General features: G+C 45.0%; 1 protein-coding gene across 2 annotated transcripts in view; it reads left to right on the top strand.

Moving 5' to 3' along the window:
* The window catches only part of NSUN7 (NOP2/Sun RNA methyltransferase family member 7), a 1,712,923-nt gene that overhangs the window by 1,405,210 nt on the left and 281,000 nt on the right, over positions 1 to 26,713 (top strand). For both annotated transcript variants that reach the window (XM_069631762.1, XM_069631763.1), the window contains exon 10: positions 21,259 to 21,376. In XM_069631762.1, coding sequence (XP_069487863.1) covers positions 21,259 to 21,376 — 118 coding nt within the window. The remainder of the gene's footprint in view (positions 1 to 21,258; positions 21,377 to 26,713) is intronic.

The following is a 26,713-nucleotide window of genomic DNA, read 5'->3' as shown; positions in this document are numbered from 1 at the left end:
TATTAGGTTATATAAACAGAGCAATCTAGGGTCAACTAATTCACCCACACTGTGATCCACGCTAAATTACACCAAGGTACTCACACTCCATCATACCCAATCAACCCAACATGTTTCATTCCTCATACACATTCATCAACCAAAGTCAAGGGAAATTCATCAGGGGCTCATATTCAAGGACAGACACCATTCACAAGAAAACAATAGTTTGTATAACTTTAGAAGCTAAAGCAAGACGGCTCAAATGCTGTTTTGTTTATGAAAATAGGCTAAGCAGAACCTCCTGGGATCGTCCAGGGCTAGCCGCCGATATGCACTGTTGTTGTGCTGCCACGGTTCAAGGGCGAACTGGGATGGTAGATGCAGTCTAATTGCTCTTATCAGCAACTCTTCGATTACTGAACTGGCCAAAGGGAGATGCTTGCCACCTCCTTGGGTTGGTTTAGCTCTCAGTTAAACTTATTTCAACGTGTATCTCATTATTGAATACAGGCAGGCCAGCAAAAACCGTTCCCCTCCAAATAGGAAGAACTGTACAATGTTTAGTCGGTCAGTTGAAAAAAGTTGCACCCAGAATTTAACTGGGTTAGGTCAAAACACTTAAACATCCAACCGTCGTTCAATGGCGGTAAACAGCACCGAAAGCAAATCTAAGTAATGTTGGAACAGCAGGACCTTTTGTTGGGAGTTGAAAAAGTCCTCGGGGCGAAATAGTTACGCTCTCCTCGTTGCACTGTAGCTCTCAATACGTGTCGGCGCTCAAATCCTGAGAAAAGCAATACTTGTTCTCCCAGCAGGAGTCCTGCCAAGATCTTACTGTCAAGAAGGGAGATAGGTCAATAGTTCTCTGGTCTGACTCTATCTTCCTTCCTGTAGATGGGCACACTATAGCACTAGCCCAAGAGATAGGGATTCCGTGCGCCACCAACACGGCACTAAACAAGATGAATACGATCGATGACCACACCACTGGATTCGATTCGATTTTAGTACCGCGTTTGAAAGACCATTTAGTCCAGCCACTCTCGAGCTGAAAGAATTTCTTATCAGCTCCTCTATGGATTCAATTGATGCTGATACGTCCCACAGGGGTTTCTATATAAATGCCTGAAATGGGCTACCCACTCCCCTTCGGGTATGGGATTGCACTGTTGGGAACCTTGAGATGTAGTAATGCCATTTATTAGCTCCCAGAAATTTCTGGAATCATGCCCCTTCATTATGAGCCTGAATTCATTTATAACCCCTGATGCAGTTTTTATATGTCAGTTTTAGTTGTTTAGTATAGCACAGGGCCATAGGCACACTTTCTTAGCACCCACAGTTCCCTTCATAGTTCTTTCTTTTTATTCTGGCCTAGATGATCAAAGGGATGGGTTTTCTTACCTATGTTTGACATTCTTCCCCTTGACTTGCTATTAAATTTATCGATAAAGGCTTGAAATAGTGCTGGTTTAATGCTATCTATCTTTTGCTCAGATGTTGTTGTGCACATAAAATCAGGTATTGCCTTGTTATATCTGGAAAAATGTACCTACGTATCTCAAAATGTTCTGTTCCCGTTTTGATTCACAGCACGATTTGCTGGGAAGGGAAGTTAATACTTGGTGCTTCATACCTCATTCGCAGTGCGATCATTTGATGGTCACTCAAATCTGTCTCCTACACCCTCATTTCCTCACATTTATCAAACAGTATTGGAGAGAGGGCGAAGTAGTCCAGAAAAGAGAACTTCTGCCCAGGTCTCCACTTTGGCTTAGGCAGAGCATCTCTGTCAGTTGAACCATTCGTGATTTTCAGGCTCCAAGTTTCAAAGAACTCCACCCACAGTCTGCCGTCAACGAAAGGTCTATGGTTTAGTACCTGTTTTCTCCCCATTTGATCACCCTTTCCCTCTAATGCAGAAAGGCAATCAGCATTTAGGTCTTCTGCCACCATTACATTGGTCCAGTTTCCGTCCCCAAAAAACTTCTCACAAGCCACCCAATTTGCGCAAGATATTTTCAAATGCAATGCAGGCTGGGTTACTTTAAATATTCACTAGCAGCACTGACCATGAAGATAATGTCCTCTTCAAAACAACCCTTACTTCCTCAACTTTGCAATAAGGCCAACTAGACCCAGGCCTAGGGCTACAGATTGCCATTTTATTGTAGCTTATTTTCAATTTACTGGTGTTTTGTTTTTTTAAATAAGAAGCCAATTTTGTTTTTTCGAATCTGGCTGAACCACAACACTGCCCCTGTGATTTTGAGCTGTTAGCAGTCATTCCATTCTGACAGGTAATCTCTTTCCTGGCCAAACTTATATATGCTTGCTATTCTTCAAAGTTTTATTGTTAGGGTGACTTTTGTATTAAAGAAAATGTAAAAAAAGAAATGCGTACCAAACCCAGCGTGCTTTGGGTATTTAGTGATTCAGTCATACAACTCACACAGACATATTACAGATATATAACACTTTGGTCATTCTTATCTTCCCACAATGCTCTTTTATATGCAAAACAGCCAAACCCTCATTGGTTTTATTGGTGCCACTTCACATTATCTTTGGAGTGCTTTCTAATCAATACACACATACGCTGTGTTAAGCAATCACTTTTATATTCAAATACACATCATGCATTTTTAAACGGTTGCGAAAATGTGAGTTTTTCCTTCAGAAAAGAAAAGTTTAAAATGGATGCATCATTTTACAATATTAAACTCATGGCTGTGCTTAAGTCAAGCATAGACTTCCCGCAGGTGACACTAAAATGATGTTCAGAAGCAAGCACTTATTTCGCTCCCCAGTCCTACATTTCAGAGGTCTGTGACTGCCCAAAAGGTGCAAGCATCAAATAGATCATAGAAAAGTTAAAATGGCGAACAGTATATCTAAATCCGCAAGTGCATCAAGAAACCTGTGAAAGGATGCCCAAAGCAATAGAAGGGTAGGAACAAAACCTGTGTGCCAAAGGTACAAACTGTTTCACAGCTTTAAAGAAGGTGCCACAAAAAGATATCCATTCAGCCATCTTTACAGAAGCTGCTCAGTGCTAAGCAGGCAAATGGCATCCCTGCTGGGTTTATCATGTGTCTTTGATAACATTCTGCTTCACGCTCAGTACTACCAGTAGAACCAACTGCAAAATATGTTACACAATGCATAACTGTGATGTATATAAGTAATCTTTACATTAATTATATTTTAAATACAAGGTAGGACTTTTACTGTGAAACAGTACGTCCAACAACAGCAAGACATCTATATCTATACCCACACATCTCAAAATGTTCCTATGTTTTGTACAGTCCAGCAAACTCTACAGAGTTAACATTTTAAATTACATTAAACGCAAGCTGGCAAGACCCATAGCCTAAACCACACCCACAAAGGTAATATTGTGCTGGAACACCCAATCCCTTGCTCAGTTTTACTCTTGGAGTGTTGGGTATTTTGACAATGGCACAAACAGCATTGATGTAAACAGAATGTACGACTTAACGTGTTATAAAAGGTGCCTGCATTGTGCAGCTATGAGGAATTCTGTTGCTTCCCACACATGAATGTTCTGGGTCGTCCTTATCCATTACTCCACCGTGAGAATGCACAGCCAAAGATTCCAAGAACCTTCTCCAACAGTCTTTACTCTACTGAGGTGTTTATGCCCAGGCATAGATTACAAACTTCACTTGTGACTTTGCCATATTTCAAAGGTGTTCCAGCCCAAGGGATTGGGGGTACCATACATCAGCTGCAGAAGGCAAGTTGCCTTATTTCCATTTTGCCCCCTGCTAACACCAGAGTGGTAACCATGAGAAGTGGGTTCAGTTCTTTTTATTCAACATTTGTATAAGATGTGCCTGTAACACTTGCATATATTTCATATGTAAACTTTGCCATTTGACAAGACCGAGTGTAGGAATTTGGTTATGTTGCATTACTATTACAGACCAGTCTAGGTGCTTCTCAGAGTGACAGCAGGCAATTTGACTGTGTCTAGTTGGCAGACAGCTTACGTTCTGATCGCTTTCTCTAAAAGAATGTTTTCGAATGGATTGTGTCCTCCCACGTATTCCTCATCTTTGACACTTGTTGTCCAGCTTCAGTTGCTTCGGAAAACCTTTTCAAAAGAGGGCACTATGCATCGATGGCGTTGAGTCGATGTCCCTCGAAAGCCTACGTCGATGATGAAATCATCGAAGGCATATATAGCACACGCAGCGCCTGTTAGCCTCAGTTCTCTTTTTCCATGACAGAGATAGCTTCGAGCGAAATTTAGCGCGCCTCATCTTGTGACGTCTTTGTTAAAATCACCTTTAACTGAGCCATTCTGCCTACCAAGAAAGACTCGTTGCGCAAAGCCAAAGAAATTTACGAGATGGAGAGCCTCACGGCAGCACTTATTGAAACCCATACACATATTGACATGCACTGGCTCCCCTTCTTAGAATACTGGCAAGCAAACAGCACAATCTCATAAACCCCCCCACAAGAAAACCACTACAAAGTTAGGAATGAACACCCGCTTCAAGAGTAGAGCAACCCTGCATTGCGCCTTACCACCACGAGATCCCTGCTAACGCTTTGTAGCTCGAAGCCAGACAAGGAATCAAAAAGCTTGAAAGTTGGACGCACGCCAGGACCCAATGCCACTCCATTGTTGGGAAAACAGCAGTCATTCACAGATCCTCGTCAGACAACAGAAGCCTCGAGAGGAGACTTTTCTTTTTATTCTTCTTCATCTTTCTTTCTTCCTTGTTTTTTGTTTTGCTTTGAAGTACAAAATGTAAACTGTTTTGATCTTGTTTGTTTGGCCTCCCCATGTGAGGGAGAATTATTGTGTATTAACTGTTTATCCATTGATCTTAATAAAAATATATTTTTTTTAAATAAATCACCTTTAACGATAATGTTTTCATCATTGACACCGTCGACATCGAAGTCCGGTTTCAAGAAGTGTTGGGATTGCGGGTCAAAAATGTCACTCATTGACCTTCATCGTATCTGTTTGTGGTGCCTCGGTGCAGACCTTGACACCTCCGACTGTTTGAAATGTTAGTCCACGACTGGAAAAGCCTTGGGGAACGGGAGGGGAAACTGAAGGTAGGAAAAATCCCTAAAAAATCCCCTACTCGATCCGCAAAACAGTGCACCGACGAGTCGAGAGTCGACTCTCCTCGGAGGAAGAAGGCCAAGCGTTCCAGGTCGAGGAGTGGCCCACACCACTCTTCTTCGTCCTTAAAGCAATTGAAGAGAAGGCACCGTAAGTCGCCTTCATCAACTTTGTTGTTGGACGCTTCCCCTGATAGGGTTGCTTGCCCTACTAAGAAGTCCACTCCTGCCGAGTGGGAAGCCTTCAGGGCTGAAATGCTAAAGATTTTTGAGAAACGTCGACATCAATGTTAGGAAAGATTTCATAATTTTATGTAATTTTCCCTCCATGTGTACACCCCCAAACTTTTTGTTGCTGTTTAGACACCATAGACTGACTTTGCCAGAGAAGCACAGCCTTCAGCTGTATTCCTCTGGGCTTTCGCTCACTTTTAATGGGGAAACTGACATGCCCTTAAGACAGTCAGTACTGGGAGACTTCGTTTCCCTTAGTCCTTTTCCCATGTTGCTACTTTTTTGCAACTTGTAACAAGTACACAATGTACCTTCCAGTACAGTGTACTTGGGTCTGTAGTCATTTTCCAAAGGCCCTAGAAACTCCCGATGGACTTTTTGTGAGATCTGCAGATGTGTTCTGGACAGGGCTGGTGGCAGCTATCGCTTCGCATTATTTTTAATCCTTTCCTGCCATGTTAACTGCACAAATAGGGAGCCTGACTCCGAAATGGCCATGCCACGAGATTCTTTGTCCTGTCCTTTTGCCATCTTGCCCCTTCACCTTCCCCAGGTCGAGACGACCAAGGTCCGTTCTTATTTGGTCATGCATTTTCAAACGAAACACAATGCTTTCGCTGGCTTCTGCATGCCATGTGTGTGTGCCTCCAGGATGTGGGCTGGACTGTCTGAGTCCAATACACATCCTGGGTGCCAGAGAGTCTGGAGTTCCCTGAATGACTGCGACCACCATGGTCCGTGATTGGTCCACGCATGGAGTGTGTGTTTGTGAGCAGATCTCCCCTTCTGTCCTCTTAGTTTTGGCGCAAAGGGAACTTTGGATAAGAGGAGGCCAAAAACACCCATAACATGTCGATCTCTGGAGTTCTCACTGAACGAAGGATAGGATCCAAGTATCCTGAAACTACAAAGCTGAGTCGAGGAACGCTGGTGACCCGCTGGAAGGTTTGGCACCCTGAGCCTGCTGTCATCCTGTGGGACCCCTCTGCATCTGGTCGTCCTAGAAGGTTTGCGAAGACGCTTCGACCCATTGGAATAGTGGGTCCAACTATTCTCGGCACCTTCATCAAAACCTGCAAGTAAGCTTTCTCTGAGTGTCCCTGGCCCAACAAGTGGACTGACCAGCTTACCCAGTTGCTTTGCTCTGTCACCGCCATTTCGAGTAGGCCCTCGAAACTTGGTATACTGCTAGCTCTGTGTCCACGGCACCCTCACACCGAATTTCGTACACTTGGCTTTCCCAGGTCTGAAGTGAGACGAGTGTGCCAGGTTGCGCATACGCGGTTACGGTATTGTGGTAACGACCCTTGGAAGTGTGCTACATTGGTGATGCTCTTGCCCCTGAAGCCTGCTGCAGTGAAACCAGATCGATTCATCCACCCGGAGCGGAGAAATCGCCACTGTCCCATTTGGGAATCCTCACTGTGTCTCAGGAACTGAAAGCCGCAGAGACGTCCTTTTTGTCGCGTTCGAACCTGCAAGCGAAGTGGACTGAACTGCCGAAGTTTGGGTCCGAGAGCACCTGGGACCGGTGAGTACTTCACTAACCGGTGACCCCTAGCACCAGGGCCCCGTTTTACACACGAGTGGCACCTGAGGGTCCCTCTCCTTTCCACTGCTAGTGTGAACTAGCGACTCCATCCCGCATTTTGGAACTGCCTCTGCCTTCAAGTGGAGGTCCTCCCTGAATAGTGGGAGCTTATTCTTCATCGCCTCATCCATCCGCCTGAGACGCTAGAGATCCCTGAAGAAACCCTGTTTTGCCTATTGGAACAACCGCGTGCACTTGCATTGCATGTACTTTTGAGCACAGGGCTCCTCTCTTCTTAGGGCTTGGACTGCCTCTTAGGTGTGTTGCTGATGTCGTAGGGGCCTAAAGACTACCTGCACTGCCTGTTTCCATCCCATCTAGGTTGTCAACATATTTCGTGCATTTAACCCTTTAGACCCCAATGGTCTTGTATATATATTGTATTGATTGAGTTGTGTTGGTTTACTTAGTATTGCTTTGATTCTTTTGCTATGGTATGACTTACAAAGGCCTTGTAATAAATGTGTTTATATTTTTTATATAAAACCTGTCTGGGAGTAATTAGTCTTGACCGCCACCATAGCTACCTTGATTGGTCTGGCTTGTTACCCTGGTTACCCTGTTCCAAGAAACTAGGCTGGCCTTCTGAACTTCTGCCCACCAGGTCAGAGTTCAGAAATCCATCTTAACAATCAATGCCGAAGCCTTCGATGCCAGTCGCACCCTACTTGCCAACTGTGCCATCGGGGCTGAGCGCCCCTCCTAAATTGGCGCCGATAGAGAAAGCATCCACGACTTCGACGACGTCAAAGCTGACTATTACAAAACCAGATAAAATATATGCTCCACTACCGAAAAAGGATTTCTTTAAATCTCTTACTTCAATTGTTGAAGAAGAGGAGCGTTCTGAGGATGATGAAGCCCCATTCGGCTTATAGTATGGTAGACCCAATGTAACAGAGATTTTTATTTCTGAGTCTAGAATGAAGGACCTGTATGACAACTTGCAAACAGCAAGGTGGGTATATACCTCGCCAGAACTTGGAAAGCCAGAGGATGGGGAGCAAGCAGATGCATCCTACAGGCAGCTCATGTCGAAAGTGGTGGAATACATTTTTTATATTGGTTGGAGTAGGCCTCCATTGCATTATGAGAAGGATGACCCCACTGCCATTGTGGACAAGGGTCCACAATCTGATCCTGTTTTGCCTTTTCATATGGCATTGCAGAAAAAGGTGGCTAGGACAAATGACACTTGTTGTCCAGCTTCAGCTGCTTCGGAAAACTTTTTCGGCAGAGGCCACTATGCGTCGATGGCATCGAGTTGATGTCCCTCGAAGGCCTCCGTCGAGGATAATGTCAACTAAGGCATATATAGCACGCGGTTTATAGTGATAATACCGAAAACAAAAATCTCGAAAACAAAAATCTCGAAAACAAAAGGCCGAAAAAAAAAAATATCGAATTTTTTTTATGACGTTTTTTTATCGAAATGGGGGGGTTCCCCCCCAACCCCCCTTTGTTTCTATTTTTTTTTATTTTAACCCTTTTCTTTTACTTACCTGACCCCAAAAACACATATAAATAAATAAATAAATAATTCGATATTTTGTATTCGAGATTTTTGCAGTTCGAGATTTTATTTTCGGTATTTTGACCGACCACCATAGCACGTGCAGCTCCTGTTGGCCTCAGTTCTCTTTTTCCATGACAGCGATAGCTTTGAGTGAAATTCAGAGCGCCTCATCTTGTGAGGTTTTTGTTAAAATCACTTTTACGAGATGGAGAGCCTCACGGAAGCGCTTACGGAAACCCATACACATAATGACATGCACTGGCTCCCCTTCTTAGAATACTGGGAAGCAAACAGCACAATCTCATAAACCCCCCCACAAGAAAACCACCACAAAGTTAGGAATGAACACCTGCTTCAAGAGTAGAGCAACCCTGCATTACTGGACGCACGCCAGCGACCCAATGCAATTCCATTGTTGGGAAAACGGCAGTCATTCACAGATCTTCGTCAGACAACAGAAGCCTTGAGAGGAGAGGGGAGGAGGGAGGAAGGGGGGTAGGGACTTTTCTTTTTTTTCTTCTTCATTTTTCTTTTTTCCTTTGTTTTTCTGTTATTTTGCGTTGAAATACAAAATGTAAATCTGTTTTGATCTTGTTTTTTTGGCCTCCCCATGTGAGGGATAATTATTGTGTATTAACTGTTTATCCATTGATCTTAATAAAAATATATTTTAAAAAAAAGAAATCACCTTTAACGATAATGTCTTCATCATTGACATCGTCAACACCAAAGTCCCGTTTCAAGAAGTGTCGGGATTGCGGGTCAAAAATGTCCCTCACTGACCTGCACCGTATCTGTTTGTGGTGCCTCAGTGCGTACCACGCCACCTCTGACTTTTAAATGTCAGTCCATGACGGGAAAAGGCTTGAGAGAAGGGAAGGGGAAACTGCAGGCAGGAAAAAACCTTAAAATATCCCCTACCCGATCTGCGAAACCTTCAACCGACGAGTCGAGAGCCGACTCTCCTCAGAGGAAGAAGGCCAAGCGATCCAGGTCGAGGAATGGCTTAGACACTCTTCTTCGTCAAAGAAATCAAAGAGAAGGCACCGTAGGTCGTCTTCATCGACTTTATCGTTGGACGCTTCCCCTGATAGGGTTGCTTGCCCTACTAAGAAGTCCACTCCTGCCAAGTGGAAAGCCTTCAGGGCTGAAATACTAAAGATTTTTGAGAAACGTCGACATCAATTCCGAAGCATTCGACGCAAGCCGCGCCCTACTTGCCATCTGTGCCGTCGGGGCTGAGCGCCCCTCTTAAGTCAGCGCCGATAAAGAAAGCATCGACGACTTCAACGACATCAAAGCCGACTATTACAAAATCAGTCAAAATATATGCTCCACTACCGAAAAAGGATTTCTTTCAATCTCTTACTTCAATTGTTGAAAAAGAGGAGCGTTCTGAGGATGATGAAGCCCCATTTGGCTTACAGAACGGTACACCCAATGTACCAGAGAATTTTATTTCTGAGTCCAGAATGAAGGACCTGTATGACAACTTACAAACAACAAGTGGGGTAGATACCTCGCCAGAACTTGAATTTGGAAGGCCAGAGGCTGGGGAGCAAGCAGATGCATCCTACAGGTAGCTCATGTCGAAAGTGGTGGAATACATGGGTTGGAGAAGGCCTCCATTGCCTCATGAGCAGGATGACCTCACTGACATTTTGGACAAGGGTCCACAATCTGATCCTATTTTGCCTTTTCATATGGCATTGCAGAAAAAGGTGGCTAGCACAATTGACACTTGTTGTCCAGCTTCAGCTGCTTTGGAAGACATTTTCAGCAGAGGGTGCTGTGTGTCGAAGGCGTCGAGTCGATGTCCCTCGAAGGACTCCGTCGAGGATGATGTCATCGAAGGGATATATAGCACGCGCAGCGCCAGTTGGCCTCAGTTCCGTTTTTCCGCAACAACGATAGATTCGAGCAAAATTCAGCACACCTCATCTTGTGACGTCTTTGTTACAATCACCTTTAATGGTAATGCCTTCATCATTGACACCGTCGACGCCGAAGTCCGGTTTCAAGAAGTGACGGGATTACGGGTCAAAAATGTCACTCACTGACCCACACCATATCTGTTTGTGGTGCCTCGGTGCAGACCACGACACCTCCGACTGTTCGAAATGCCAGTCCATGACGGGAAAAGCCTTGAGGGAACAGAAGGGGAAAATGAAGGTAGGAAAAATCCCTAAACATCTCCTACACGATCCGCGAAACCTCCGACCGACGAGTTGAGATTCGACTCTCCTCGGAGGAAGAAGGCCAAGCAATCCAGGTCGAGGAGTGGCTCACACCACTCTTCTTTGTCCTCAAAGAAATCAAAGAGAAGGCACCATAGGTCGCCTTCGTCGACTTCGTCATTGGACGCTTCCCCCGATAGGGTTGCTTGTCCTTCTAAAAAGTCCACGCCTGCCGAGTGGGAAGCCTTCAGGGCTGAAATGCTAAAGATTTTTGAGAGACGTCGACATCGATGCCGATGCCTTGGTAACGCCAGATGCGCCATACTTGCCAGCTGTGCAGTGAGTGCCGAGCTCCCCGCCTAAGTCAGCACTGATAAAGAAAGCATCGACGACATTGAAGCCGACTATTACTAAAGCAGACAAAATATATGCTCCACTACCGAAAAAGGATTTCTTTAAATCTCTCACTTCAATTTTTGAAGAAGAGGAGCGTTCTGAGGATGATGAAGTCCCATTTGGCTTACAGTACGGTACACCCAATGTACCAGAGAGTTTTATTTCTGAAGAGTCCCGAATGAAGGCCCTGTATGACAACTTGCAAACAGCAAGTGGGGTAGATACCTCACCAGAACTTGAATTTGGAAAGCCAGAGGCTGTCGAGCATGTGGATGCACCCTATAGGCAGCTCATGTCGAAGGTGGTGGAATACATGGGTTGGAGTAGGCCTCCGTTGCAGGATGACCTCACTAACATCCTGGACAAGGGTCCACAATCTGATCCTATTTTGCCTTTTCATATGGCATTGCAGAAAAGGGTGGCTAGGAACTGACACACTCCTGAGTCCAATATGGCAGTTGATAAGAACTTGACAAAAAAATACCGCCCTTCCAGCAGTGACCCTGACTACCTGTCAAAACACCCCACTCCGGAGAGTCTGGTGGTGCAGGCAGCTACTGCTACTAACAAACAAGCAGCGTACACTACGATCCCTCCTGATAGGGACGACAAAAACGCATAGAGGGATGGGGGAGGAAGGTATTTTCTGCAGGGACCATGGCACTAAAATCTGCCAACTTCACTTGTGCCCTCGCAAAGTTTTCGTATAGTGTATCGGATTGTATTTCTATGGCTGCAGAGCACATTCCCGAATGGGATGAAAGAGACAGATTCTTAGCTATTGTTAGAGACGGCAAAGAGGCCATGTGCAAGTCTCTTTGATCAGGTTTGGATTCTGTGGATAGCATCAGCAGATCCATGGCTACCAGCACCGTTATGCACAGATATGCGTGGGTGAGAAAGTCGGGTTTTGCACCTGATGTGCAATCTAGACTTCTCAACATGCGTTTTGAAGGGTCTCGTCTTTTTGGCAACAAGGCTGACGAGAGTCTTGAGAAGTTGCAGACCTCAAAGGCGGCAGCGAAATCTTTTGGCGCCGCTATTAGGCTACCTCAGCCTTTTCGTCCTACTGGGAAACCTAGAGGGGTCGATCTTTTCGCTACTACTTCTCAGTTTGAAGGGCGAGAGGAATGGCCAGTCAAAGAGGCCAGAGAAAATGTCCTCGTGGTGGACAAGGTAGAGGTGGAAAGCCAGCTCAAGCAGCAGCCTCCTTACCATCGTCCTCTGCATCGGTCGCAGCAAAACCACTCCGAGGTCTTGATTCACAGCTCCCCAGTGGGGAGCAGACTGTCTCAGCATCTGGAAGAATGGCGAAATATTACTTTGGATGCTTGGGCTCTGGAAACCGTAGCCCACAGATACTGCCTTCCTTTTATAAAGAGACCACAGAACAATCCACCAGGGAACCGCTCTTGGAGAATTCTGGATCTGCTCCTTGTGCAGGAAATTTTAACCCTGCAAGAGAATGGTGCTATAGAACCAATGCCTGTAGCGGATAGGAACAAGGGATGGGACTCCCCATATTTTTGATACCCACAAAGGACAGAGGACTGAGACCCATCTTGGACTTGAGGTACGTGAACAAGTTCCTCAGGAAGGACAAGTTCAAGATGGTCACACTTTCTCAGATCTTTCGGGCCCTCCAACTCCAATATTGGTTGGTGTCATTGGACCTTCAGGATGCTTATTTTCATGTGCCAATCCATCGCAAGCACAGAAAATACGTGAGGTTCGCAGTTGGCGGTTCTCATTATCAGTTTAGAGTTCTGCCATTCGGGCTGACCTCCGCTCCAAGGGTTTTCACCAAACTGATGGCGGTGGTGGCAGTGAGTATCAGGAGAGGGAGGATTCACGTCTACCCCTTCGTGGACAATTGGCTGATCAGGGCGCGTTCTCCCAAAAAAGTCCTGGATCATCTCAACATCACCTGCCACTCTCTTCACAGACTTGGCTTCTCCCTCAATTTCAAGAAGTCCCATATGACACCTTCCCAAAGGCTCCAGTACATCGGAGCAGTGCTAGATACATCCTTGGGAAAGAGCTCGCTACCCAAGGTGAGGGCTCAAGACATTCTTTAGATGGTGACTACATTTCAGAATGCCAACAGTCTACCTGCCTTCGATTTTCTGAGGTTGCTCGGCCTCATGGCATCCCGCATTTTTCTGGTGCCAGAGGCTCGCCTGAGAATGAGATCCCTTCAATGGTCTCTAAGAACGCAATGGTCCCAGTACTCAGGAAAGATGTCGTGCCGACTTCAGATTCCAACCAGGGTCTTACAGGATCTTTTGTGGTGGGCATGCAAGGACAATATTCTGAAGGGAGAACCCTTTTGGCAGCCATGGCCGGAGATTACAGTAGTGATGGACGCCTCACTCACGGGGTGGTGAGCCCATGCCAACGATCTGACAGTCAGCGGTCGTTGGTCTTCATTGGAGTCCAAACTACATATCAATCTTTTGGAACTGGGGGCAATCAGACTAGCGCTGAAGGCCTTTCTGCCCTCTGTACGGGAAAAGAATGTCCTGATAATGGCAGACAATACAGTGGCAATGTACTAACTCAAAAAGGGAGGAGGTGTAGAGTCACTACCACTGTGCAGAGAGAAATGCAGCTCTGGTACTGGGCAATTCAAGAAGCAATCTCCCTATCAGCAGTTCACCTAGCCGGAGAGGAGAACACGGCGGCAGGCGCTCTGAGCAGGCAGACAGTCTCCCATGAGCGGGAACTAGCTCAGGAAGTCCTTCAAGAGATCTTAACCCTTTGGGGAACCCCTCAAGTAGATCTGTTTGTGACTGAGGTCAACTGGAAAGTGCCAAAAGAAATTGCTCAAGGGTATTTGCCCCAAGAGGAGCTCTAGGAGACGCATTTGTAGTGGACTGGGAGATTCCACTCCTGTAGGCGTTTCCTCCAGTCCCAGTCATTCCTCAGGTTGAAAAGGTTCGGGAAACACATGATCCTAATTGACCCGGATTGGGCCAGGAGGGCGTGGTACCGGGACCTTCTGGATATGTCCATCTGTCCTCCGATGCATCTTCCACAAAGAGAGGACCTTCTCTCATGAGAGGAGGGTCGGGTTCTCCATCCAGAGGTCAAGACTCTCAACCTTCACGCTTGGTTTCTGAAAGGCTGAGATATAAGGATTGGGACCTCCCGGATGACGTAATGGAGGTGTTGCTTTCGGCCAGAAGGCCAGCAGCAAAGTCTTTGTACCGTTGCCTTTGGAATAAATTATACAACTGGTGCAAGGAAAAGGATGTAGATCGTTTTCTATGTAAAACACTGGATGTTTTATCCTTTCTTCTATACTTAGCTAATCTGGGGCTCCAGATTGGTACCATTAAAGGCTGGTTGACAGTGCTGTCCATTTTTAAATGCTCGTCAGAGGAATGTTCCTTCCACTGGTGACTCAATTTTTATAGGGGCTCACTAATGTGTTCCCTCCATCTCCTTTCCAGGTTCCGGTTTGGGACCTTAATCTGGGTTTAAAATTCTTAATATGTGCACCCTTTGAACCACTGCACACATGTCCTTTAAGGTTATTGACCTTCAAAACCATCCTATTGGTAGCTCTGACATCGGCCTGTAGAGTGAGCGAGTTGCAGGCTCTTTCATCCAAGCCACCCTTTACCATCTTTCACAAGGATAGGGTTGTTTTAAGGGTCAAACCTTCTTTTTTGGCCAAAAATAATTTCTGATTTTCATTTAGGTCAGAAAATCTTTCTACCTTCTTTCTATCCCCCACCTCGTCCTGGTAAGGAGGAGGAGAGGCTACATAGGTTAGACCCTCGGAGAGCATTAAACTTATACATTTCAATAATGTCTAAGTTGCTAATTGATGACCAACTGTTCATTGGCTAAACAGGACACAGGCTAGATCAAGCTTTTAGCAAACAGACTTTATCTAGATGGATAATTCAGGCAATATCAGAATGTTAGAGACTGGCAGGACTCTCAGGAGAAATTCTCATGCTATTACAGCTTCCATTCCATCAAGGCTGAGTACAGTCACTCCTGTGTTTACAGGTATCTCTGCTACAAGAGGAGGAAAAACAGAACTGAGTTTAGTTTAGTTTATTCATTTTTATTGCGCACCGGACCCGAGAGTATGAGGGCGCAGGAGCAACAAGGTTATTCGCAGCTTGGTTACATGTTATAGTGCAGTACAGTAATTACAATGGTTTTATAGATACAATACAGTAAATACAATGGATAATAGATGGTTGAAGCAGTCATGCAAAAGGCAAAAGTTTACGGATTTACAAATATACATATTTACAAGGTGGATAGCGGTGAGGTGGGATGGATGGAGTTAGCGGTCATTGTTCTGTACTGAGGCCAACAGGCGCTGTGCGTGCTATATATGCCTTCGATGATATCATCCTCGATAGAGGCCTTCAAGGGACATCGACTTGACGCCATCGATGCACAGCGCCCTCTGCCAAATTATTTTACCGAAGCAGCTGAAGCTGGACAACAAGTGTCAAAGATGAAGAATATGTGGGAGGAACATCAATTTGAAAGGACGTTACCAGGGGTAAGTAACTTGTTCTTCTGACCTAACCGAAAGTAGACAATTGGTTGTACATTTGACCCATCGAAGCATTAAACTAGTCAATGTATTTTGCCTCAGCCTATATATTCAACAGTGTTGTGTTCACATTGCTTAATAATCAAAGCCAATCCTTCATCTGTGACTTCAGCCCTCCTTTTTCCATTTAATGCATTAACCTCATCCCACTGTAGGGCTGTTTTGGTGACTTTCTTACTGTGCACATTCTTTCTTTAGTTACAGGATAGCTCAGCATGAATGTGCCTTGTTGGAGCCTACAGGGCTTCTGTTGAAACTCCCTGTCAAAAGCTTGACATATCTGTAAGAGAGAGCAGATTTTGTCATACCTTAATGACCATTCACAACACTGTCCATCTTTTTTGGGCTTTTCCCCACTTAGCTTGCTCTCAGCCACTGCTTAACAGCCAAATTGAACATCAAGTATGGGCAAAAATTAGGCAAAGGAATACTGAAATTGTAAGTGACGGCTCCTACCTGCTGCCATACTGCCATTACAGCTCAGCCACTCTTACTCATTATAACTGTCTGGCAGTATGGTTAGCCAAACGTCACAAAACAAATTAAATATGCATTGCAACATCATGCAACATATTAGTGAAATGTCCCATCACTCACCACCACTTACAGCTCTAGTTTCTCAGAGAAGTCTCTCTCCATTGTCTTTATGCTTTTTGATGCCTGTAAAGAAATTAGCTGGATCCGCCACTGTGATTTTTGAATTTGTCTGGATATACATGTTTTTGATATTTTTGAGCTACTCTTTCAAATTACCAAACGGATGTGTCTTTTGTGCCCCTGTGTCAGATTGTAAATTATTGCTTACTCACGTCTTACCTCCCCCATCTCCCTCGTGGTTCATAGGATAACTTGGCAGTCACTGAGAGCAAATATCCAAATTATTACTGGTGGAGTTAGAGCACCAGGAACCTCTGAACCCTCTCCACTGTAAAATGTTCTATCAGTGAAGCCACAGGCTGTTTCTTCGCACAAACTGTTCAATTAACAGTTCCATACTCTCTGTCTTGATCTATTCTCTAGTACCCGAATTCCTCACATTTCTGCCTAAGGATCTATTATTCCAGCCTTCCTCGCAGACAAGAGCAGTTTTAAGATCTATGTTGTGGATGTGAATCATCCATCATACTTATCTTTTCCTCTGTTTCTGTTATTCTACCAGGAATTTTGCTTAGCCATGTCCTTTGGGGACCTTTAGAGAAGCAGGCAAGCTGTTTGTCTGAGAAAGGATAGATGGTTGTTGTTTTGTAAAACCGTTTATTCTCCTTTATTCACCTTTTGGTTTGGTATGATGCAACCATATGAGCGTTACAAGTATGAATTCTGCTTATCAATAGTGTCTCCTCTGAACCTAGACACTATGCTGTTGGCAGTAGAAACTATAAACCAAAAGTGATCTGAGGCCCTTGAAACGCTGCTTAGGATTTAGAAAAACTCATCGAAATATACATAGCCATTAATTCCCTTCAGCCAAGATATGTTCCTGTGGGGTTTCTGGCCCCTTTAAAATGAACGATGTGGAGGGCATAGAAATGAATGTTTAGGGCTACAACTGTATACAAGACATTTATTCAAGTCACAAAATGTTAAGGCACTTGCCCTAAAAGTGTCTCAGGACTACAAACCAGATATAACATCATAGACATTCTGTTTTCTTATTATTAAAACATCCAGTTGTCTTTGATAGAGCAATGTCGTCAACCCCAGTTGCAAAACATGGTTATTGAATTTTCTAAATGTAGTTCCAAAACCATTTACACCTATCACCTATATTATTTGTTAAACATGTTATAGAACTTCTGAAAATTCATTCAATCGCAATGGAAGAGGGATTTAGAGCTTCCTCTCAGGGGCATCATCACCTCATCTGCGCATATTCTCACATTCTGAAAAGTTTGATAGAATTACTTTCCTTAATCCTTAAGAAGAAACCATTGTTGGAATGGCAAGGGAATAACTAATATACATACCATGCAAACATGCAGAGACAGAGATCCCTGTGCCTTAAAATACCTATATGTCAGCACACAACCCGACTCATCATAACATATATCCGAAAAAGTATGATGCTGTATCTTGGAACACTTCCATTCTTACAAAATAAATATGAAGCGTAACTTAGAGCTTTCTGTTTAGATAAATGAATCATGTTCTCTTTAACAGATTGGAATGGGTTGAGGGTGGACTTTAGATTATTGCATACATATTCTGATGTGTGGGGGAAGGTTGGAAGAAAGGATAAAGAAAGAAGAAAAGTCTGGAGAATGGAACACATGGACAAGGGAAGTCCATGTGTGAGATAAAGGAAAAGGATAGAGAAGAGGGGTAGGAAAAAGAGGTGTGAGTGGCATAATAATAAATACACAAATTGCAAAATATCAGACCTTTACAAATATATCAGAACAATTAGCAGTTTGGTATACTGGCCCCTGTGTTCACTGTGATGACTCATTGAGACACTTTTTATAATCACATTCCCTCTTCCACTCCATCACACATTGCATCATTTTAGTGGATGAAGAAATTGAGTTTTCCTCAGTGCTTTCTCTTCTGATAAATGAAGCTTGCGGTCTTCACCAGATGGCACCTGTGTTCACTGCCAATAACCCTTGAGGCACTGCTTATTATATCAATCCCATTCATTCTTCCACACCAAAAACACATTTCATTATGCTAGCGGAGAAACTATAATGTGCATTTTAATTGTTTATGACTATACTGAAGATACCTGTAGACCAGCTTATTTATTCACTTGTCTGGCAGCTGGCCCTCAAGACACCAGGGCAGTGAGGGGAACACTTTATCCTGCCTCATCCTGGACAAAGTGAAAGGGCAACCTACTTTAAGATATCCGAAATAGAAAAGTTTAACAGTAGTAAACTACAAGACAGAGTTCTCTCCAACAATGAAATAGCACCTTACACTTGAGAGATCTTTGTTGGACTGCAGGGATTTCTATTGTTGTTACAAACATTGATGATAACCAAACAGCTGTATACAACAAAACCATGCATTGCAGCCTCAGCTTTTACCCAGCAATATGTGCACCAGCTAGCCTAGACCTTGTCACCCAAAGGACGCTTGACAAGATCACTGATAATTGAGCTGAGAAGTGTACATGCCCCTACAGCCCTCTACATTAGTGGCCCCAGCAACAACTGTGCAACATATGATATTAAACCCTCTAGGGGTAATAAGTGATGATGCACCCCTGCAGTCTTCTTCACAAAACATGTTCTCTATACTTGTAGCTCGATTGGAGCTCCTGGGATCAAGTGGAGGAGGTAGCTCCACCCATAAGAGAAACTAGGTGGTTTATAATCAGACTCAATGACAGACATAAAACGACTCAATAGTGCACAGTCTAAACCAATCTATATGCTGTTCCAAGCATAACAATCTCAGGTGCAAACCCAAACACTCACATTGTCTGCTTTTTGCTGTATTGAACTATTAGCTCTAAACAGTTAACTTCTCCAGAAGCTGCATCTTGCCAGAGAGACTTTGTCTGTAAGGCCTTCCTGTGTTCTGACTTGGGGCTGAATGGGTCCTGTTACGCACGGTACTAGAGGGATTCCTTGCAGCCGGTGGAATTCCTTGCATCTGGTAGACGCTGTGCACACTGCATCACACGCATAAAGGGAGCCTTGGGCGGGGCTCAGCTCTCCCTTGCTCTCTGCACTCATTCATGTCAGAAGAGCACCAAGGTTTTTACCCAGTGCCGCCTCCATGTAGCCTCCGATGCTGCACTCAGTCTTTGCTCAAGCTGTTCTGTCCCCTGCTCACCCCAGGGCTTTGTTGTGGTTCTTTCTCCTAGTGGGCACCTCAGGCTGCAGCAGCCTCCTCAGTTGCTGTCCTGATGCACCACTCTGCACCCTCCCTACACTGTGTGGCTCTCCTCACTTAGCCCACCTCATCACAATGTTCTGAACCTCCATCTCCTCCAGGGCACTGGGCACTCCTACATGGCACTATGTCAGCCACTGCCCCACCATGATACAGATGAGTCAGTGGAATCCTTACACACTTGAGAGTCACTGTGCATGCCTAAGGGATCCACCCACTGCCACAACCCAAGGGTTTAGTGCCATTCTCTTCTTGCTAGTTCCCCATCCAGGCTGGTCCCTCAACCACAGCGCCCTGGGACTATGGACCTCACACCACCACAGCACCCCGCAGGACCATGCATATAGGGGTTAAGTTCAGTTGTCGCTCATGGTCTTCCTTGACCTGGGTGGCTGCCCTTAGTTACTGCCCTCCAGGAAACTATGCTATAGCTTCCACCTTCCCCTTAACTGCCTGTTGTTCTTCCCAACTGTCGTTCCGGACTGAAGCAGTTCTGAAGCCGCCAGAGATGGGGGGGTCCTGTTTATTATCTCAGCTGAACATTTCAAATGTCCCCTTTGAGTGGTGCCTTGATTCAACTGGGCAGTGAACAAGCTGGGCTACCCAAAAGTACTTCAAAAACACACACACATTTTCCAGAATAAATAAATCGCATTTGAACAGCCAATTCAGTATGTTGTCTCCATTTTCAGTTCCCAACCCCTAGGTAGTCGGTAACCCCATCTCGACCAGGGTCTATTGGAGCCAGGAGTTACATACCCATGATGTAGAAATAGTATTAAAAGTAAGTAACGTTTGTTTCTTTTCCATGACTATATTAATGTTTGTGTGTTCAAACATCTGTTAAAATATCTGTTAAAAACTACCTTCCTAATCAAACTCTACATTCTGTCCCCTATCTTACTGCATATAACTCTTGACACAAAGCGCACGCAACGGAAAACATCTTTCTCTATTGGTGGCGCTCTCCTCTGGAATTGCCTTAGAGCAATTTCACACCACTCGACATTAAGGACATTAGAAACGTGTCCTCCACCCACATCCCTCTTTAGTTAAAGAGACCACCGCAAGAGAGCACTGGAACTAGTCTACTAGTCTGACATGCAACCCACTCAGGATCCTCACCATCAGAGACCCCACTAATCTCTGGTTTCTCATATATCTTTCATCTCTGCTACATCCTTAGTCCCTGGTGCCTTCCCCATGGTAAACCTACAGCCAATCCCTGCACAATCCAAACACAACACCCAATATTAGCATACCACTTGGCAGGCCATTTTGTTGCCACCAAGCGCCACCCCCATTATGAATGGTGCCACACGCTAACCCAATCACTCAAAGCAGCCACCCTCAGTGCCAAGTGTCCATTACAATGTGGAATGCTGAGGGATTAAAAAACAAAACATACCACATAATTACACAGGGCCTCATTATGGGTTTGACGGTAACCGTGCCGGTGCTTCCGTGACGGGCCTGCCTACCGTGGCTGCTGTGCCCGGCAGGGTCAAACCTGTCGGGAACGGCAGCTCGGGCAGGCAGACCTGTAATATGCCGGTCCGGAAACAACAGTGCCGGTAAACTTACCTGGCGATGCACCCTTGTTTCCAGATTGACAAGGTCAGAATGAGGCCCACAGTCTTTATTACAGAAAAGGTGGTTCCATTAATTGTGTAGATACAAAAGGCGTGTGTCATGGTTTACATCTTATATTTGATTTAATTTCCAGTGGTAGTTTGGCTGTTTACAAAACATGCATTCTGTATGTGCAGGTACAACATTGTAATTCATTATATTGTATTGTATTTAATATTTATAGTTAATAAAGTGCAAGCCATTGTTTACTACACTTGCTCAGTTTACAAGGAAGAAAATGAGGAGGTGGTAACTAAAGCAATGGAATTCAAAGTGGATGACATGAAACCACATTCATACAGGTAGGACTTTTGAGATTTTTACAATGAAATAATACATTTGTAACTAGTAACCAGCATCCTCTTTAGGTTTATATCTTGCATTTATTAATAGGATTGGGAATGTTCATGGAATTGTACACACTAGTCCAGGATTCCACAATTATGTTTTTAAATATAGTGGTAAGACACGTTTTCTGAATAATTTAGCATAACATTGTGCAGGTTCTCTAAGCCTGAATTCACCTAAAGCAGAACTGAATGCAAATGGTGGATAGACTGCAGAAATAGGATTTAGTAGAGGCCAATACTCTGGAAGAGATTTCATGGTAGGGGTTTGCTTTTTCATTGATATTTTCATTGATGTTTACTGGCAAATAAATTGAGTCTGCGAAGTGTAGGATTACCGTCTCGCGTGTGGTTCAGTCATATATACAATTTCATGTGTGTACAATTTTCGATGCAAACATTTCATGAAATGAAAAAGCCAGCATAACAAAAACAATATTTTTAAAAACAAATAAAGCCTGCTCTCTCCCCTCTTGAGTCCTCCCCCCTCCCTGGCGATACATAGGGCACTGTAAGGAAGGCATGGTATCAAGAATAGACAGACACAAGTGATCACACTTCAAGGGTGTTTATTAAACTGTATATGCAGGTTGGAAAAACGTCTAATCCTAAATCTAAGATGCGAGCAAGCTACAACCAAATAATAATAAGGCAGTCCTGGTGGCGTCTTGTCAAATAAAAGGGCCTATACTAAGAATAACCTATTGCCAATCCTTATGCTAAATACAAACAAAGAGTGTGGGATAATGTTCATAAGAAATAAAGAAGTGTTCACAAATAATAAGTCAGGATACGGTAGTCAGGGTCTCCCTTCCCCACGTTTTGAGCACAGGACTCCGGAGCACAGCACACACTTAACTTTCCCAGCACGAGCCAACAGTTCCGTTCTCAGCAATAAGGGCCTTCGGTAGTTAAGTCTCTTTTCTACAAAAAGTCTCTTGCCTCCAACGACCTGATGTATCCAAAATAATAAACAAAATTTCCTTTTGATTGGATTGCGTCCTCCCACGTATTCCTTATCTTTGATATTTCCTAATATCCAGCTTGCTGCTTCAGAATTTCTTTTATCCCGATAGTGTGCGCTGTGTGTCGATGCCTGGTTGAGTCGATGTCCCTCAGAGGTCTCTGTCCTGATGTCGACATCATCACTGGTCTAAGTAGCACGCACAGGGCCCATTGGTCAGTTCTGTTTTTCTGTGCTTCACAGCTTCGGTAAGTTCAGTGATTCTTTGAATTTCTTGAGAAAATTCTTCAGTTTCTCAACGCGATGGGTTCCTCATCGGCTCCGTCGACTCCTCGGACCGGTTTAAATAAAATGCTGCGACTGTGGTGCTAAAATGTCCATAATGGACCCACACAGGATCTGTCTGTGGTGTCGAGGGGCAGAACACCCATGTTCGGAGTGCGACGAATGCATGTCGATGATGGCCAAGGCCTTGAGGGAGCGCAGAAGGAAGTTGTAGAGAGATAGGCCTCTAAAATCTTTCACCCCATCCAAATGTAAATCTTCTGACGAGTCAAGACCTTCGTCCCCCCGTCATAAAAAACATAAACGCACCCGTTCCCGGTCGCAAAGTGGGTTGCATCATTCCTCGCCTTTGAGGCATGGCAAAAAGAGGCGCCATAGATCGCCGTCCACTTCCTCATCCAGTTCACCCAAAAGGGTTGTTTGTCCCTCAAAACATAGTACCTCACCCCAATGGGAGGAATTCATTATGAGTATGATGAAGGTGTTTGAGAACGTGGCCTTGCCCCCCCTCAAAAGCCCCTACAATTTGTCTGGGGTATCAGAGATACCCCAGAGAAATCTGGGAAGTACAGAAGCCGGGAGTCCTCAACCCCAGCTGTGGAAAATCCTTGAGAGCAATCTATTCCCTCAAGTCGGGAGAAAGCCTATGTGACACACAAGAAATCGTTGTCATCGATGTCGAAAGAAGGCCATAAGGCAAGCCCGAAGGAAAGACTATCAACACCACTGTCGAAGCCATCGATTACTTAGGAGAAACCTTCAAAGCCGTCGACAGTTTTGTCGAAGCCGTCAACATCGACGATTTCGACATTGTCTGCTCCCATTATGACCTCTGTAGCTCCTTCTTCTTCTTCTGAGAGGATTTACACTCCTCAACCTCGTTCGGAGTATTTTAAGACTCTTTCCTCAATTTATGAAGATGCTGAACACTCATCTGACGAGGAAAGACCATTTGATCTAGAGTATGGTACACCTTCTGTTCCAGAGGAACTTGTATCAGAAGAGTCTAGGATAAATAACCTGCAGGACTACCTACATGAGACAAGTGGCATTGAACCTTCCCCTGAAGTTGAATTTGGTAGGGCAGATCCAGGGGATTATGCGGAAGGTAACTATAGCCTACTCATGACTAGAGTTATGGAATACATGGGATGGTCCAGGCCAACACCAGTTTTTGAACAGGATGACTTAACGGACATACTGGATAAAGGACCACAGGATGACCCTATTGTCCCATTTCATAGGGCTCTGCAGAAAAGGGTAGCTTCAAACTGGTAAACACCCGAGGTTGTCCCGGCCGTCAGTAAGAGGCTAACAGCCAAATACAGAACTTCATCTTCTGACCCTCTTTACCTTGCGAAACATCCGGCACCATAAAGCCTGGTAGTACAGGCAGCTACCTTTCTGGCAAACAAAATTACTATTCCACAATACCACAAGACAGGGATGACAAATAATATGATGCCATAGCCAAGAAGGTTTTCTCGGCCGGTAGTATGGCGTTAAAGTCTGCTAATGCGACGTGCAAGCTGGCAAGGTTTACCCACACTCTTTGGGACTGTATTTCGCTGGCGGCTGACCACATCCACGAAGGGGAGGCACAAGACTGTATCTTGAACATTGTCAAGGATGGGAAGGACATTATGTGTGAATCCCTCCAGAATGGTCTCGACTTTGTTGACAGCATCAGCAGAGCCATGGCAGCTAGTAAGGTAATCCGCATATTTGCTTGGTTACAGAAGTTAGGATTTGCCCCAGACGTTCAGTCCAGATTTCTCAACATGCCCTTTGACTAGACTCATCTTTTTGGGAACAAAGCGGATGAAAGTTTGGAAAAGCTGTAAACTTCCAAGGCAGCGGCCAAATCCCTTAGAGCTGCAATAAAACACACTCTAAACCGCCCCACAGGTGCTCCCTGGAGGGGTAGGTCCTTTTGCTATTATTCCGCATTCGGAAAAGGCAGAGGACAGCCAGCTCTAAGAGGTCATAGACGATTCCCCCGTGGTGGACTGGGTAGAGGCACTAAGACTGCAACAGCAGGGGCTGCTTTACCCTCAGCCTCTGCGTCAACCGCTCCAAAACCTCTCTGAGGTCTTACATCACAAGACGGCAGTAGGAGGCAGGTTATCACAGCATATGATAGAATGGCAGGCTATTAATTCAGATGCTTGGGCATTGGAAACAGTTGCCCAAGGTTACTGCCTTCCTTTCCTGCTAAAACCTCAGAGTCATCCACCGGGAGCCAACTCTTTGAAGATTCCGGATCCGCTCCTTATGCAGGAGATTTTAATCCGGCTGGAGAAAGGTACTATAGAACCGGTACCTGTAGCGGAGAGGAACAAGGGTTGGTACTCCCCTTATTTTCTAATTCCAAAGAAGGATGGAGGAGTGAGACCCATCTTGGACTTGAAAAACTTGAACAAGTTGCTCAGGAAGGTCAAGTTCAAGATGGTAACCCTTTCTTAGATCCTTCAGGGCCTCCAGCTTCAGGATTGGTTGTGGTATCATTGGACCTCCAGGATGCTTACTTTAATGTGCCGATCCATCACAAGCACAGACAGTACCTGAGGTTCTCCATTGGCAACTCTCACTATCAGTTTCAGGTTCTGCTATTTGGGTTAACCTCCCCACCAAGTGTTTTCACCAAGCTAATGGAGGTAGTGGCAGCGAGTCTCAGGAGAGGGGGTTTCATGTCTATCCCTACCTGGACGACTGGCTGATCAGGGCCAGTTCCCCAGAACAAGCCCTGGATCACCCCAGCTATACTTGCCACTCCCTCCACAGGTTAAGCTTCTCCCTAAACTTCAAGAAGTCCCAAATGATACCTTCACAAATACTCCAATTAATCTGAGCAATCCTGGATGCTTCCCTGGGAAAAGCCTCACCACCAAAGGTGAGGACTCAAGACATTCTGTAGATGGTGACAAAATTCCAGAATTCCCAATATCTACTGGCCTTTGATTTTCTGAGGTTGCTCGGTCTCATGGCACCCTGCATTTTTCTGGTGCCAGAGGCTCGCCTGAGAATTAAATCTCTCATGCGCGCTCTCAGGACTCAGTGGTCACAATTCTCAGGAAGGATGACAGATCTCCTACAAATCCGAGACAGAGTCTCACTGGATCTTCAGTGATGGGCCTATTGGGAAAACATCTTGAAAGGAGAACCTTTTTGGCAACCATGGCCGGAGATAACAGTAGTAACGGACGCCTCACTCACGGGGTGGGGAGCTCATACCAACAATTTGACCATCAGTCGTTGTTGGTCTCCATCAGAGTCCAAACTACATATCAACCTTTTAGAGCTGAGGGCAAGCAGACTATCGCTGAAGGCCTTCCTACCATCTGTGCGGGAGAAGAATGTCCTGATAATGAAGGACAATACAGTGGCCATGTACTACCTCAACAAAGGAGGAGGTGTAGGGTCACTACCACTGTGCAGAGAGGCAATGCAGCTATGGTTCAGAGCATTACAAGAAGGAATCTCTCTATCAGCAGTTCACCTTGCCAGAGAGAAGAACACGACGACGGACACTCTGAGCAGGCTACCATCTCTGGAAGTCCTTCAAGAGATCTTCACCCTTTGGGGAACCCCCCCACCCAAGTGAACCTGTTCGCTACCAGTGCCAACCATAAGTGCGAACTGTAGTGCTCAAGGGAATTTCCCCCATGAGGAGCTCTAGGAGATGCGTTCGTGGTGGACTGTGAATTTCCACTTCATTACGCCTTTCCTCCAGTCCCCGTCATTCCTCACATAATGAGGAGGTTGAGAAGGTTGAAGAAATACATAATCATAATTGCCCGGATTGGGTCAGGAGGACGTGGTACCCATCTGCCCTCTGATTTGTCTTCCACTAAGAGAGGACCTTTTTCTCTCTCTCTCTCTCTCTCTCTCTCTCTCTCTCTCTCTCTCTCTCTCTCTCTCTCTCTCTCTCTCTCTCTCTCTCTCTCTCTCTCTCTCTCTCTCTCTCTCTCTCTCTCTCTCTCTCTCTCTCTCTCTCTCTCTCTCTCTCTCTCTCTCTCTCTCTCTCACACACTAAGAAAACA

The sequence above is a fragment of the Ambystoma mexicanum genome, chromosome 6q, assembly GCF_040938575.1.
Source record: "Ambystoma mexicanum isolate Mex_15411 chromosome 6q, UKY_AmexF1_1, whole genome shotgun sequence".
In the NCBI taxonomy this organism is placed as follows: Eukaryota; Metazoa; Chordata; class Amphibia; order Caudata; family Ambystomatidae; genus Ambystoma; species Ambystoma mexicanum.
The sequence above is the reverse complement of the archived record's forward strand: the minus strand, read 5'-3'. Positions and strand labels throughout refer to the sequence as shown.